Source organism: Coturnix japonica, chromosome 26 (assembly GCF_054131305.1).
Source record: "Coturnix japonica strain WE chromosome 26, WE-NBRP24, whole genome shotgun sequence".
NCBI lineage: Eukaryota > Metazoa > Chordata > Aves > Galliformes > Phasianidae > Coturnix > Coturnix japonica.
In genome coordinates this window covers 5,569,558-5,585,657 of record NC_140688.1, presented here as the reverse complement: position 1 = coordinate 5,585,657, position 16,100 = coordinate 5,569,558, and the positions used below count along the sequence as shown (strand labels likewise).

At 47.7% G+C, this 16,100-nt stretch overlaps 1 protein-coding gene and 1 long non-coding RNA gene across 2 annotated transcripts; one reads left to right on the top strand and one right to left on the bottom strand.

The window, feature by feature from the left end:
* Positions 1-53: 53 nt before the first annotated feature.
* On the top strand, positions 54-585 carry LOC146756759 (uncharacterized). The gene is made up of 2 exons (XR_014937343.1): positions 54-141; positions 217-585. It is a non-coding gene; the product is annotated as an uncharacterized LOC146756759 (long non-coding RNA).
* A 3,444-nt stretch (positions 586-4,029) lies between these two features.
* Positions 4,030-16,038, bottom strand: LOC146756758 (uncharacterized). Its single transcript, XM_085524257.1, has 5 exons — positions 15,988-16,038; positions 6,948-7,125; positions 6,207-6,349; positions 4,669-6,167; positions 4,030-4,500 (listed from the first exon to the last, which is right to left on the bottom strand). Exons 1-5 carry the CDS (start codon positions 16,036-16,038, stop codon positions 4,110-4,112), a joined length of 2,262 nt encoding a protein of 753 aa, XP_085380383.1. The 3' UTR covers positions 4,030-4,109.
* Positions 16,039-16,100: the final 62 nt, after the last annotated feature.

The window sequence follows — 16,100 nt, the reverse complement described above, 5'->3', positions numbered from 1 at the left end:
TCATCAAGCTGCCCTGCCTTTAGCGTTATCACAGCAAAGATTGAAAAATAATTGCATGCAGCATCTCAGCCATCTGTAGTCCATTCCAGCCTCTGGGACATATACTGCCTTGGGAACAGCCCTTTTCACACTGACAAAGTGGTAAGTCCCGTACCATCTTCTATCCCTTTCCACGCTCAGCTGCTTGTACTCACTGTTTACTTGTTTCTCCTTCAGGAAGAGGCAGCTGGTAGCAAGAAACGCAGGAATCCTGCAACTCCTCCATCCCTCGCAGCCAGCTCTCAGGGATGCCCAGCACTGGGGGTCTGCTGGACAGCAAAGGAGGGTTCACAGCTCCTGGATGTGGCAGCAGGACACCGGGGTTCAGTTCTGATTCTGCTATATATCAGACACCTTGAGCTATCCTTAGCTCCACTGGCCATGAAATGAGAGACAAGCAGAACTAATCTCCCATACACACAAAGGAAACACTTTAATCCATTAATCTGGCCATACAACTAGGAGAATCTCAGGGCAGGCACTAATTGTAGTTTTTCCAGTTTTGTTTTTCATGCACCAACAATAAACAGCCTGATTGTTTCATTATCTGCAAACTTAATGCACTGCACAATTTCAAATCCTTGCCATTGCAGAGAGAGTACTCTCACCATCTCTCAGCACAGAGGATTTTTTTTGGCTAGAACTTAAGTTAGATTGCTGTTGCATAATCAGTGTTTCACTAGGGCAAGCTGCCAGGTCAGGGAACATGTAAATCCCTATAATATCTGTCCTGGTAGAAATCCTACTGATCTAATCCAGAGAGATCCCAGCTCTACATCAGTGGCCCCTACCAGATGCAAGCACAGATAGACACATCACAGCCTCCTGCATTCTAGGGACTGTCATTGCTATGAGATTTTAATCAGATCCTCCTGGACCAGCTCCCTCCATTGCCACACCCAGGGCCAGGCTGATCAGGGGCTCATCCAAGATTCATTAACTCTGGTTCCCCACATTTTTATAATGAGCTTGTGGTGCCATCCATTCTTTTCTGCCTCCCTCTGCAGTGACCACAGGGATCACTTTGTCGGATGGGGAAAGCCAGCAACTCCAGCAGGAAGAGCAGCTGAGTGGGTTTTCCCTGTATTAAACTCCAGAGGGAAAGACACAAAATTAGTGACTTTTCCTAAACACACAGTCTGAACTGACAGTCTGTAGCACAATTTCTTTTGTCCTGGCTATGCTGTGCACAAGGAAGTCTGCTCTCCACTGGCTCTTGGTGCAAATCCCCTCCGACTGCAGGGGAGAAAGGTTATACTCACATAAGAGAAGGAGTTCATAAGTTGCTCTTATTCATACAAACAGCACCCCTGAGCAAAGACATGCTTTCCTCATGGACACAGGGAGCTGCAGAGCTGAAGCTGCAAGGAAGCAGCCAGATGCACATCCCACCAGCAGGCAATGGTACATGGTATTTCTCCTGCACCTACAGCCTGGATGCTGCAAGTCATTGGGTTTGTGCAACTGCAGGCTCAGCATGAGTCTGGCTCCAACAGCAGGTGGTCTGATCAATCTATTTGAGGCTGCTTTCATTCGTCAGGCCACTATGGTCACCTCCTGGCCCCTCTGCTTTCCCAACCTGTTTCCAAGTAGTTCCTCATGCACTATAAGGATACAAACCCTCAACGGATTTCCTTTATCTTCCTGCAGTGTATTTGTTAGACGCTGATTGGGTCCTTCTTTGCATTTATTACTCACCAGCTGCCATTCCCACCTGCATCATTGTGGATGCCTAGCAGCTCCAAATGACAATATGGATTTCCACCACCTCTTACACCTGTGCTCATAGCTGATCTTTTGCTGTTCAGTATTCAGCTTTAGGTCTGTCCAAGAGCTTTTGCACAGCCTTCAGTAAACAGAGGAGACTACACTGGTATTCAGTGACAGAAATCCATTAGTGCCAATATTTGTTAGCTTTAATAAAGCCATGATGAAAAAAGCAGTCACCTTTTACATGGCCTTTGGCTATGCCTAGGATACAAGAGAAAATCTGGCAGTGCCAGTCCTATGAGATACAGAGGGCCACTCAGGAGGTTTGTAGTCAATTGACTTCAAAGAACCTCAGAGTGCTCAGCAACCCACAAGAAGAGCTTTGTTTATAAAAGCAAAAAGACTCCAGTCTTCAAAAAGGGCAAGAAGGAAGACCCGGGTAATTACAGGCAAGTCAGCCTCACCTCTGTCCCAGGGAAGGTGATGGAACAGCTTGTTCTAGATGCCATCTCCAGACAACTGGGTGATATGGAGGCTATCAGGAGTACTCAGCATGGGTTCACCAAGGGGAGGTCGTGCTCGACCAACCTGGTCGCCTTTTATGAAGATGTCACTAGCTGGGTGGATGAGGGGAGGGCGGTAGATGTAGTCTACCTTGATTTCAGTAAGGCTTTTGATACTGTCCCCCATGACATCCTTATAAAGCTGAGGAAGTATGGGATAGATGAGTGGACAGTGAAGTGGGTTGAGAATTGGCTGACTGGCAGAGTGCAGAGGGTTGTCATTGCCGGTGTGGTGTCTGGATGGAGGCGTGTAACTAGCAGTGTCCCCCTGGGGTCTGTACTGGGTCTGGTCTTGTTAAACATCATCAGCAACCTTGATGAGGGGATAGTGACCACCCTCAGCAAGTCTGCTGATGACACGAAGTTGGGAGGATTGGCTGACACGCCTGAAGGCTGTGCTGCCATTCAGTGAGACCTGGACAGGCTGGAGAGCTGGGCAGTAAGAAACCGGATGAGGTTTAGCAAAAGCAAGTGTAGAGTCTTGCACCTAGGGAGGAATAATTACATGCACCGGTACAGGTTGGCGGAAGACCTGCTGGAGAGGAGCTCTGCTGAGAGGGACCTGGGCGTCCTGGTGGACGACAGATTGACCATGAGCCAGCAGTGTGCCCTTGTAGCCAAGAAGGCCAATGACATACTGGGGTGCATTAAAAAGAGCGTGTCCAGCAGGTCGAAGGAGGTGATCGTCCCCCTCTACTCTGCCCTATTAATGCCTCATCTGGAATATTGTGTCCAGTTCTGGGCTCCCCAGTACAAAAAAGACAGGGATCACTTGGAGAGAGTCCAGCGGAGGGCCACGAAGATGGTGAAGGGCCTGGAGCATCTCCCCTATTAAGAAAGGAAATGCCTTGTCCAGAAGCAAGCAGTGGGCTGGAGAGGGCACCAAAACCAAACCCTGCTTGCACCTTTCCCTCTCCTCATTCCACATGCTGACATTTATTTTAAGAGCAAAAACAAGACTACAGTGAAGAAAGCTCCAGAACAACTCAGCTACTTTATTCACCCCCTTCTCTTTCCACTACAGAAGATTCTCAGAAAACCTCCAAGAGCCACGTTACTGCTCTGCTGACCCTTCTCTGGGATGCATTAGTGCGCCCAGAAATGACTGAGAGCAACACATGCACACAGACACACAGCAGATCCCTACACAACCACTTCTCCACTAGGAAACAGCATCAAAAAGCAGCTGGTGGGAAGAGTAGAAGTGGAAAGCGGGCATGGTGAGAGAAGTGCTTTGGGCAGCAAGGAAAAGCCATCTGAAGCTCCTGGGTTAAGTCCCTTCTGCAGAGGGTGTCGGTGATGCCGTCTCCTTTGCAAACTCTTCCTGCATGGAGAGAAGCATTGGTCTCCCTCATCCCCGGGCTCTCCAGCATTTTGAGGGTCTCTCCTGCTGGGGGTTTTCCCATGAGAAATGAGGCACCAGCCCTGAGAGAAACTCTTCCTGCAGGAGATGCAGTCCTAGTAGCTACCTGTCCTGTGGACTGCAATGTTTAATGAGGACTGAGCTTTGCATGAAGTTCTTCTGGGAGTGTGAGGAGCTCTCTGCTAGGCACAAAGCCCTTCTCACACTCAAGGCTTCCTGCCATTTCAGCTCACTGGTGCAGACATTCTGGTAACACAGCAGATGGGATTCTCTGAGGGAGAGAAAAGACAAGTTCCCAGGCATCTCCCTGCATGCAGACCTGGCCAAAATGTTCTAAAATGTCCGACAGAAGCTATGGTCTCTCTCCTGTGTGCATATGCTGGTGCAGCTTCAATTCAGAACTCCCTTTGAAGCTCTTACCACAATCAGGACACTCACAGGGTCTCTTTTTCCTGATGGATGCTCTGATGCAGTGTCAGCTCAGAACGCCTTTTAAAGCTCTTCCCACACTCAGGACACTTATAGGGTCGCTCTCCTGTGTGCATGCACTGGTGCATCTTCAATTCAGAATGCCTTTTGAAGCTCTTCCCACACTCAGAGCACTTATATGGTCTCTCTCCTGTATGGATGCGCTGGTGGTGCTTCAAATCAGAACTGCTTATGAAGCTCTTCTCACACTCAGAGCACTTATATGGTCTCTCTCCTGTGTGGACACGCTGGTGCACCTTCAGTTCAGAGCTGCTTATGAAGCTCTTCCCACACTCAGGACACTTATAGGGTTTCTCTCCTGTGTGGATGCGCTGGTGGAGCTTCAAATCAGAACTGCTTATGAAGCTCTTCCCACAATCAGAGCACTTGCAGGGTCTCTCTCCTGTGTGGATGCGCTGGTGGCGCTTCAAATCAGAACTACTTATGAAGCTCTTCTCACACTCAGAGCACTTATATGGTCTCTCTCCTGTGTGGACACGCTGGTGCATCTTCAATTCAGCATGCCTTTTGAAGCTCTTCCCACACTCAGGACATTTATATGGTCTCTCTCCTGTGTGGATGCGCTGGTGGAGCTTCAGTTCAGAGCTGCTTATGAAGCTCTTCCCACACTCAGGACACTTATAGGGTTTCTCTCCTGTATGGATGCGCTGGTGGAGCTTCAAAACAGAACTGCTTATGAAGCTCTTCTCACACTCAGAGCACTTATATGGTCTCTCTCCTGTATGGATGCGCTGGTGGTGCTTCAAATCAGAACTGCTTATGAAGCTCTTCTCACACTCAGAGCACTTATATGGTCTCTCTCCTGTGTGGACACGCTGGTGCATCTTCAGTTCAGAGCTGCTTATGAAGCTCTTCCCACACTCAGAGCACTTATATGGTCTCTCTCCTGTATGGATGCGCTGGTGGTGCTTCAAATTAGAACTGCTTATGAAGCTCTTCTCACACTCAGAGCACTTATATGGTCTCTCTCCTGTGTGGACACGCTGGTGCATCTTCAGTTCAGAGCTGCTTATGAAGCTCTTCCCACACTCAGAGCACTTATATGGTCTCTCTCCTGTGTGGATGCGCTGGTGGAGCTTCAAATTAGAACTGCTTATGAAGCTCTTCTCACACTCAGAGCACTTATATGGTCTCTCTCCTGTGTGGACACGCTGGTGCACCTTCAGTTCAGAGTTGTTTTTGAAGTTCTTCCCACACTCAGTGCACTTGCAGGGTCTCTCTCCTGTGTGAATGTGATGGTGGATGGTGAGGCTGGAACTGTTTTTGAAGCTCTTCCCACACTCAAGGCACTTATACGGTCGCTCTCCTGTGTGGACACGTTGGTGTATTTTGAGTGTAGAACTATCCTTAAAGCTCTTCCCACACACAAGGCACTTATATGGTCGCTCTCCTGTGTGGACACGTTGGTGTATTTTGAGTTTAGAAATACCTTTCAAGCTCTTCCCACACTCAAGGCACTTGTACAGTCTCCCTCTTCTGTGGATACACTGGTGGGAAGTGAGGCTCCCACTGTCCGTAAAAGTCTTTCCACAGTCAGAGCACTCAAAGGCTCTCTCTCCTGTGTACATGCACTGCTGGCCAGTGGGGTGGAGTCTCCATTTCATGCTCTCTGCAGAATCACAGAACTCGTAATGCCTCTTTGCTGAGTGCGTGCACTGGTGGCTAGTGATGCTGGAATCCAGTTTAAAGCTTTTCTCACACTCAGTGCATGGATTCTGCTTTTTCATCTGGCACACATCCTTGCTCCTGGTTTCCTCAGGCTGCTTTGGACCTATGTTGGAGTCCACTGGGTTCCTCAGTGTCATTCCCAGACGCTTTCCCAGGGGCTTCTTGATGTGCTCACCCTGACCTTGCTGCAGGACTTCCTGGACATCCCTTCTGATTTCTTCCACAGAGATGCGATTCAGCTGCATTTCCGCTACACAATTTCTCTGCGGAACCTCCTTTGCATTTTTGATCCCATCAGCTGCTGGATGACAGAGGAAATGCAGCAATAGCACACGGTGCCCAAAATAAAACACAGGCAGAGAAGGCTCTTACAGCCCCAACATTCCCCTTCCCTCCACCACCTCACCTGGGCTGAGGTCTCCTGGCATGGCCTCAGGGCTACGCACATCTGGGATCCAGGGGTCTTCCCCTCGTTCAAGCAGGGAGATCACCATGGGCTTGGGGGCTGGAAGTGGAGCTTCAGGGAGAGAAACAGGGAACAAGAGAGCATTTCCCTCATGCTGGCACAGTGCCTGTTCAACAGTTCCACTCTGTGCCCCTCCCCAAGGAGAAACCACCATTTAGGTCTAAATGACACTGTGCCTACAGCTTCCCTTGGAGCAAAGAATGTTTTGACATCTCTGAACATTGTGAAGGGATATTTTTTCTTTCAAATTAACTTTACAACAGCTTATTTGTTTTCTTACAGTCTACCAGAGGTCAAGGCATCAAAATGTTGATGGCAATTGCATGGAAAATCCTCAATTCCATAGCAGTAACCAGGGATTCATCTGTGAGCTGGAGCTGGTGGCACCAAGCAACACACAACACAAGGGCTGGTTTTCTCCCTCCTGGCTGATGCCTGCTTGCCAGCACTGACTCTGTGGCTTTGATCAGAGTGCCGTGCATACTAATCCCTTCTGAAACTCATGCTTTTCAGTATCTCCTTTCTTGCTGGCACTGTGGTGTGAGTCAATATGTAGCTGCATGGTGTTTATTCAAGGCCCGGCTTGCAGAGGCTCATTCTGCACAGCCAAAGGTGCCCTAACGAGGAGGAAAGGCAGACAAGCTCTCACCCAGCGAGGCCACACACTGGTATGTCTCCAACATCACGTCCCGGTAGAGCTCTCGTTGCACAGGGTCCAGCAGCGCCCACTCCTCCCTGCTGAAATACACGGCCACCTCCTCAAAGCTCACGGGCTCCTGCAAGCAAAGAGGCTCCTTGCTGGGAACAGCCAAGGCCCAGGCAAGCAGCTCGCACAGGACAGAACCTCACACCCCAGCTGCTTTTCTGTCCCCAGCACACACACGCTGGCTGAGGGCACCTCCCTCTTCCCCTGCATTCACATCCCTGGCCCCTTGGCCTCTCCTGCCTGCTTCCCCAACACCTACCTCAACTGGATGTGCTGCGGCCATTTGCTGCTCTCCTGCAGGCTGGGATGATCACGGCTGGAAGGCAGAAGTTGAACTGGAGCCTGCAGAGAGAAGAGAAATGGCAGGGGAGCTGTGAGGGAATGCAGCAGTCCCAGTCCCAGCTCAGCCCTTCTGCAGGGCACTGCCTGGCCTTGCAGAGGAAGACAATGAGCTGCAGCACAGGAAACAGTCTGGCTCAAAGAGATGAACCGTCACAAAGCTGTCTCAGACTGGGAGGCTGAAACAACTGGTAGCTGACACTAAGTTCAACAGCTGAGACTGAGAGGGGACTTAAGACAAAGCACGGCAAGGAGGCAGTCATCTTACCCCAAAAGAGGGAGCAGCCCAAGTGCCCCTCCAGCTCTGCTGCACAGCAGCGGGCTGCACCACAGGACCTGCCCTCGAGCAGGGCTGTTTCTGCAGCTCACACCTGCACAGAGATCCCTTGCAGCTTGACATCAAGACTCCTTCTCAATACAGATCTTCTGTAAGACACCCGTGGTTACTTTGGAGCTTTCATGTATTCTCTAAGGTTCTGTCTTAGAGGGACTGTGCACGTATGATTCCTTCCACACAAAGCCTTGACCAAGCTTGGGACTAGGAGAGGATCCAACCACATCCTAGCTCCTTACCTCTGTGGACTGAAGACATGAGAAAAAAAGGGGAACTACTCTGAGCCTCGTGACTCAATGGGAGGGCCTCCTGTAGGTGTGTGCGTAACCCTACCCTCCATGCAGTAAATAACCAAGTGTATCCAGCCACCTCCGATCCTGCTGTGTCACTGTTAAATCACTACAGCATATCCCTATTATATCAACAAATATAGTCCTGCTTCTCCCTTAGGAGTGTATGCTGTGTTTGGATCCACTTGTGACCAATGGGCAAAGTCTGCAGGATGGCAAGAAGGGAAACAAACTGATGACAAGAGACATGAAGCGCATCCCAAATTCTTCTGTGAATGTTCTCGTGGCAACTGCTGTAGTTGAGCGGAAAGCAGAGGTCACTGGGGCAGTAATAGGATTCAAAATGGGAAAGGTGTTATCAGCATCGTGTCGGTTTTGGAAGTGACATATGAAGCAAAGGAGAACTGCACCGGTCTTCCCAGAATCAAAAGCGACTGATATTCCACAATATTTCTGCTGCACTACGTGGTGCAAGTTGTGCAGGTAATGCTTATTCACACAATAAACGAAGACCTCCCCAAGTCGCCTACAATCCTTTAGGCCACACATCCTCCACCTGTAGGGTTTGGCTCCAAACAGATGCAAAACTGCACCCATAGCACTAATTAAAGGCACTGCCTCTACACAGTTAAGGCAAACAGAGGCAGCAGAATGACGGCTTATTGCCTGCCCTAGCTGCAGTTAAGGAAACTGAAGAGTGATACAGAAGGAATGGGAAAGGGGAGTTTTATTGGAGGTCTGAGTGGTGAAGGAAGTTGAGGACATACAACAAGGACAGCCTGTGCCAACTGGGGGATCTTTTGATTGACTGCAAGCACGCCTAAAGGGGACGGCTACCCAGGAAAGAGATGCAGAAATACTGTTAGAAAATGGTATGGCCATCCAACCATCCAGCAGGAGGTGCAGAAAAGCACCTGGTTCATGGAAGAACACCGTGAATGCAGCCCCCAACACTCAAACACAGCAAGCCTGCTGGAGCACCACCTCCACAGATCCGTGAGGGAACACCTGGTGGCAAATGGATTAAATCCTCTGGCAGATGTCCGTACATCCTCTCAGGAGTGGAAGTAGCCCTGGGCTTGCTGAAATCAAGCAAGCCCTCAGAAAAGGGTTGGGAAAAGTACTCTGTAAAGGTGACTGATGTAGTTCTCAAAACCACCTACTGCTGATGTTACCTAAAAGTGGTGATGGCTCACATTCCTCGGGTAAGGAAGTGCAAAACGGCGAGGAGTCAACTGGATGGTTCACACTTCTCAAATAAATAGGATGGCTTACTTAAACACAACAATAAATCAACAAAACATCCAACCACATGGAGATTATTTTTCCATCTCCTGAGAAGAGAGAGTATGTGACAGCACTGCAGCCAAACCAGCCTGTGACGGTCACAGCCACCACCAGCCGATGCTGTGCTGGGAATTTTAACTGAACCGTGAAGGCAACTTATCGAATAGCAGCAGTGCTAAACAGAACAATTAAGGCAATAAACAACCACGTGGTTACAACAGCCTTGTTAAGCAGTTGTTAGAGCACTCTAGGACACCTGCATGATATCAATAAATTCATTCCTCCCTCCCTCTTCAGCCGAGCACGCAGACTGCGCTCACTGCCAGGGGACGCTCTCAGCACCGCGTGCCCTTTGCAGAAGGCACCTGGGCTGTGCTTTACTGACCTGCTGCTGCTCGGCCGTGTTCTCAACGCGTGCTCCGGTCAGCCCACAGGCTGCCAGCTTCTCATCGTCTGTTCCAGAGCCCAGTGCCGGAGCTGCTGCAGATGCTGAACGTGCTCAGGGCCCGCAGCTGTGTGCTCAAGGCATCTGCAGCTGCCGGGACAGCCTGAACAAAAGCCTTGCCAGGGCTTTGCACAACCCCAGCTGAGCCATCAGGCAAGCGCTCAGCAAACAAAAGGTAACGCCATTTCAAGGGTCGCCAGAGGCACGTGTTGCCCGCAGGGTCCCCGAAGAGAAGCTGGGGGCTGCCGGGGAGGAGAAGCAGGGCGAGTGCAAATTTCCACTTGGAGGCTTCACATTAAGACACTCCAAAGGAGGCATCGGGGGGTTTAAAGCTTCCGTCAATCCACGCGTGCACAGCTGCAGAGCGAGGCCGTCTCGTGTCTCCCGTGGCCCAGAGGAAGAACTGCAGCCCCAGCTGCGCTGTGTTACAGAGATCCAACCGGGCAGCAGAGCACGCTGACCTCCTCTGCTCCCTTCCTCACTGTCCCAGCTCCCAGCCCGTTCCCGTGCCCCTCGGAGCCCAGCCCGGGCTGCATGAACTGCCGCCCTGGTTGCAGCCCGTCTGGGCCAGCAAACCTGCTGCGCTGAGCGGGAGCTGGAGCCGGGACCAGGGTCCCGCCTGGGGTACGGCAGTGCGGGTTCCGCCCCGTCCGGGGCCGCTCCCCGCTCCTCTCCCGGTACTGCTGGCAGGGGCAGGAAGCGTGCGCTCCTCTGCACGAGCCACGAAGGGCACCTACCTTGGGTGCGGAGCAGGCTGCTCCCAGCTCTGGTGCAGGTAGCCGGGCTCCTCGGAGTCGCGTAGAGCAGAGGACGCCGAGTGCCCTCAGCCCGGAGCTGGCCGCAGGACGGCCTTGGTGCACCTCCTGCCACCGCGGTGCTGCCCGGATGGCTTCCAGCCAGGCTCTCGCCTCTTCCGCACAGGCTCAGGAAGGCAGGAATTCCCACAACGATCACGCCCAGAGCTCGTTTTCATGGCACATCTGCCCCCGGGGGATGGCGATGGGAAGGGGTGCGGGGGAGGAGGGAGGGAGGAATGGGGGCTGTGTTTTGTTACGCTAATGAAGCATCGCTTTCTGCCGGCTCTCTTTGCTTCCTTCGGTGGGGACATTCGCACACCCTTGTCATCAGGCATCCCTCCCTTGCTGTCCTGGCGTTCCTGTTACTGCTCTCCCCCACGAGTATGTCCCAGCAAGAGGCAGTCTCCGGTACAGCACCAGAGGACATTCTGTGTTGAACAGAACTCTTGCAATGGAACCGAGCTGTGGCTAGGAGCTTTACCCAGAAGCTGCTGTAAGAATACGACTTTCCCCAGATCCTTGTCTAAGGGTCCTAATAAGTCTTCTGTGCAGCGATACCTTGCGGTTCTGTGTGGGTTTGTGGTCCGTATGGCTGGCCATACCTACCCTTGAGTTGCACCGGGCAGTGTACTTGGGAGTGACCTCACTGGAAGGAAAGCAGTGTGCAAACTGCAATGGGAAATTGCATTTAGGAAAGCAGGATATTGAGGTTCGTTTTCTGGTGGATATGGGTGCTTCTTACTACCCATAGATGGTTTTGTAACAGTAGTAGATGCTACTGCCAAACGGGAAAAGGTTTCCTTTTTTGGATTAATTAAACATAAGCTAAGAAAACAAGCAGGAATACAGAAATTCTTGTACCTGCCAGGTTACTCTGGCAAGAAATTGAATAAAACTGGAGCTAAGAGTGCAACAATATTGACTGATTAAAAACTGTAACTCTGGCTTTAACACAAACCGGGCAAAACAATGTTGTACCCCCAGGAGTTACAGCAATCTCAAATATGATACACTTAGTGGTGTGGGCATCAGGGCCAAAAATGAAGCCCTAAATAGAAGTTAAAATCAAGAGCTTGCCTAGTCAGGGTAAAGCGGTGCCCTTTGAGGGTATGGGACTGTAGGAGGATAAAAGAAATAATAGGTAACTTTTTGGAGTTTGGATTCCAATTTTGATAGCAAGTGCTGTAGTTTGGTACAAGACTTGAGGGCAAGTACTAGAATAGTTGAATGGATACACTCAGTGGTGGCAAATCCGTGCACTTTATTAACCAAGTTAAGGAACGAAAAGATGGAGTTTACCTTCTGGATTTGAGGGATGTCTCTTCTGCCTGGTTTGGCCAAAGGAAGCCCAAGGTTATTTGCCTTTGAATAGGAAAGCCCTGATATGGGGAGAAGAGTCTCAGTTAACCTGGACAGTGTTACCCAGGGTTGTGAGAACAGCTGAATGATGGTCAACTCATGAGCCTGAGATCTGGGATCCTCCATTCTAGGGTGGAACTTTACTGCAGCACGTGGCTGCCACAGCAACAAAAGGACTGTGTACAATAGACTGAGAGTTTGCTGAGTTTCTTGGTTTACAGAAAGCACAAATAACTCAACAGGAAGTGACATATTTGGGAAATGAGATTACAGCTGGACTTTGAACCTTAAGGACTGCCAGGAAAAAAGTCATCTGCCAAACCCCTGAGCTGCAAATTGCCAAGGAAGTGAGTAAGGGATGGCCAGGGTGCCTGAGGGCGGTGGCTGCACTGGTACTTGTGGGAATACAAGAAAAGCTGTTCAGAGCAGCAGCTGTGGAGCAAGATCAACAGCATGAGAACCAAGGACACCTCTGCAAGGAGAAGAAGGGTCTCACAGCTCTCATTGGATACGTGCCTGCATGGACAGTTCAAAAGGGTTCTGTAGAATGCTTTGTTGACATGTAAGGTGTTTGGGAAAGTTGTAAGGGCGGACGGGAAAGTTAGAAAATAACAACTTGTGAAGGTCTATAAGGGATGTGAGAACTTGTAATAAACGATTTGGATCGTTCACATCTGAGTCCGTGCCTCAAACGCTGCAAACGTGGTGGTGATAGGTTGATGGTTGGACTTGTTCTTAGAGGTATTTCCAACCGTAATGATTTTTTTATTCTATGAGGGTTAAGGACTCCAGGACAGTATCAGTGAATACTTCATTCATGGCTTGAAAGCTGAAGCTTGAAGCTGCTGAGGTTGAATGAGGAAGAGTATGTCCTTTGATGTGGTTGAAAACTGATCTTGAACAGACTTTCTCAACAGGATACTCTTTGATTGGGACAAATACAGAGGAGTGTATTTGTGATTTTTCTTGCACAGGGTCAGTGATCACTGTCTGCACAACAGTTTTAGGAAACAAGAAAAGAGAAACAAAAAAAACTGCACGGGGCCTAAGTAAAATGAATTCTTAATGACTGACTGTGCTAGTGAAACATATTGAGTAGCTTGAAGCTTAAGACAAAGGAGTTAATTGCTTTGTTGTATGTGACTATATGAAGGATTGCTGTAAAGAAGAATAGTAAACTTGTTATATGGCAAACAGGCTATGAACTAGTGGTTGTATCAGTTAGGAAGATTCGTGTTAGTTACTGCCTTTGAGTAGTAAAGCTTGTAGAGCTTGGGAAGAATAGGTTGGAAAAGCTACAGAATTTTCATCAGTAACAGCTTAGACATATATTGGGGTTAGTCTAGTTATGGATTTTATTTCTGTAAGACATGAGGGATGGGCAAAATGACTTGTTCCTAGTCCCTCCCAGTGCTGTTATTCTGTGCTGTTTGTGTGTTTTCAGAAATCTATGTATTACTTACTATTGTGCCTTTGTTCTTTAGTTGTCATTAGTTGTGGCAATGGTGACAGCCCTTTCTTCACTCTGTTTCCTTACTGTAGAATTAGGAAATTTACAAAGAGGAAAAACGTGAATAGTCAGGAATATTTTGGAAAGTGTTTCCACTGTTAAACACTTCAGAATTTCTCAGAAATTCTGCTTCCCAGCTGTAAAGAAAAGGCTTGTGCATAATTTCAAAGGGTTGAGAATACTTAATCCTGAAATTGTTTATTGGTTTTTTACTCTGTTTTGGCCTTGTTCTTTGTCTCTGTACTTTTTTGTCTTTGTACTTTTGTCTTGTACTTTGTACGTAGTTGGCACTCAGAAGTAATTTGATTCAGCTTGTCCTTCTGCACTGTTTGCTTTCTGTTGTGCTGCTTTGCCTGTGGAGTCCTCTAGTCTGAGATCTGTTGTCTCACCTTGCCTGAATTCTGCCTCAACTGAATAGACATAGATTCAAAACCTGTGTTGCATTATTTTCTGGTTTCAGAAGTGTCCAGTCTTTTACTAGATAGACTTTCCTGGTTTTGAGTAACTTGCAAAACTTGAGAGTATTCCTGCCTGCTTCCCAAGAGTCTCTGTTTTTCAGACAAGGTTATGTTAACAAATCCATGAAACCCCAATAGAAATTCTGGGCTCTTTGCTGTGTGTCTACTTGCATCTTCTGCTTTCTGCCCTTGTCTTTGTGATGTCTTCGTTTTGCACATCCTCTTTATTTGTCTTACTTGAGTAAATGAATCCATCTGTCACAATCTTCTCACCTGGATGTCTGAAAGTTCTCTTCCCAGCAGGGGAATTATTTCACTGTTTACCTCTTAACTTTTGTCCTTCCATTTCCTTCTCTGTTACTTTGGTTTTATTTGCTGCAACGCTTCCTCCTCTTTATTTTCAGGGGTACTTCTAATCTCTTAACATGAACTGTGTGTTCCTGTACTTCAGGTTCTCTTCAAAGATTTTTTCCATATCTCTTCTTTGATTTTGATTAATGTTAACTGTTGAGATTTTTCTGGATGTATTCCCAAGACTCAGTCTGAGGTTTAAAATCCATCCAGTAGTACTACTGAATTCAAGTCTGCAATTCAGAATTGCATCGTTTGTAGAGCAGGGCCTTTTTAGAATTGAATTCAGTGGGATGTGAACAGAAGACTCAGGACAGCAGGGTCTGTTTTAGTTGGATAAGGCTTTTGGTTAACTCTTCTCATTCCTGTAGATATGGATTTATCTTGTTTCATCTACATGCAAAACTTTGTAGTGTAATCAGTTACATAAAAATACATTCTCTTCTCTTCCTGTGTTTCTAGTTCTGTCTTAGTAGTTTTCTTGAAATGTGTTAGCACAGTCCTGCTTCATGTAGTTCCTGTCCTTGTTTTTCTGTTCCTCCTGCTTTCCCTAGTCCTGTTCTGATAACCTCAGAAGTACTCTCTGTTCTTCTTAATTTCTTCATGCCTAAATAGAATTGTCTCCTCAACACCAAATCTGAAATGTTTTTGTGTTATCTTAGCAGCCCAAAAGTAAATACCAGGTTAGTTTTTATGAGAATTTCCTTTTCAGTGTCAGAATCTGAGCTTGGTTTACCAGAAGAGCTCAGGAAAACTAATGTTTATTAAAAATCAGTGTATTCTGTAACTCCACCACGTTCGGCATAGTGCAGTTTAGGTTCAATGGAATACAGTATTCTCCTGAAGCTTTGAGATGTTTGTCTTTTTGATTAATGGAAATGGTGGAAAGCATTGTACTTGAATTGCAGGTGTTGTGCTTCTTCCAAGGATTATGAAAATCAGCTGTATTGTCTGGTGCCTTGGGAAAAATACAGCAGGAATTGAAAAGTCCTGCCAGGTTTCATGCTTTTGTTTTGCATGTGGTAGTATTGAGCTATTAAGAAAGACTTCAAATGTTGTGCGGTACAGCTCGTATTTCCTATCTGCTTAAAGGGAGTAGCAAAGTCTTTGATACTGCTACAGCTGTTGGATGTGAAGCTTTAATTAAAAAGTTCTTTGCTTTGTTTGGTAGCAATAGCTAAATATCCTGTTGAAGGAAATGTAACTTTTTTTAATCAGGGGTGATTAAATTCTTATGATCACGTTAGCAGATGTTTTGGGACAGATCTTAAACGAAAGTTTTAACAGTCATATCTGTTTCCATTGCTTACATGTCCATTACCAGTAGTTGTGGGTCTGTTTAACATGTTTTTCTTTGCTCCGTGTAATTATTATTTTTTCAACAAAATAACAGTACTTTGTGCTTTTACTGTGCATTCTGCTATTATCTTATTGTAAAACATGGGACCCCATTGTGATGCATCTATGAGGGCTGCTCTGAAAGTAATGCCTCCTATTTTATTATGTCAGCCCATGACATCAGAGGCAGATGTTAGTGGGATGGCAGTAGAGGTTGAACCTCCCCGCCAGTATTCCATTACATTTTATTACTGTGCAATGAAAGCTTTGCTTCTATCATAAGCATGTATCCTTCTCAGTGTCTAGCTTCAGCAGTAGAGGTTTTCACAGAGCTCTGAGAGCAGAGCTACACTTTAAAACTGGTGAGTCTGCCCCATGGGTTGGAAGTGATAAGCTTGGCTTTTGTTTGTAACTTTGAGACAGCTGCTCAAGAGTGGGGTTATTCTCATGTGTGCATTAACAGATAGCTTATTACCTGCTGGTGAAGATTAGTTAAGCATCCATAAATGTTGACGGTTTTTGTCATCACCAGGCATAATGTTAGGATTTAAATGCATTCCCAAAGTGGAAAACGCTCATGAAGATTTC

Bases quoted from the DNA above. Each gene is read 5' to 3' on its own strand.
- LOC146756758 (XM_085524257.1), bottom strand. From the start codon at position 16,038: ATGACAAAAACCGTCAACATTTATGGATGCTTAACTAATCTTCACCAG. The intron at 7,126-15,987 runs GTAATAAGCTAT...GTCCTGTGCGAG, and splicing joins TAACTAATCTTCACCAGCAG to CTGCTTGCCTGGGCCTTGGC. The intron at 4,501-4,668 runs GCATGCTGAATT...GAGCTTCATAAG, and splicing joins TGTGGGAAGAGCTTCAAAAG to CAGTTCTGATTTGAAGCTCC.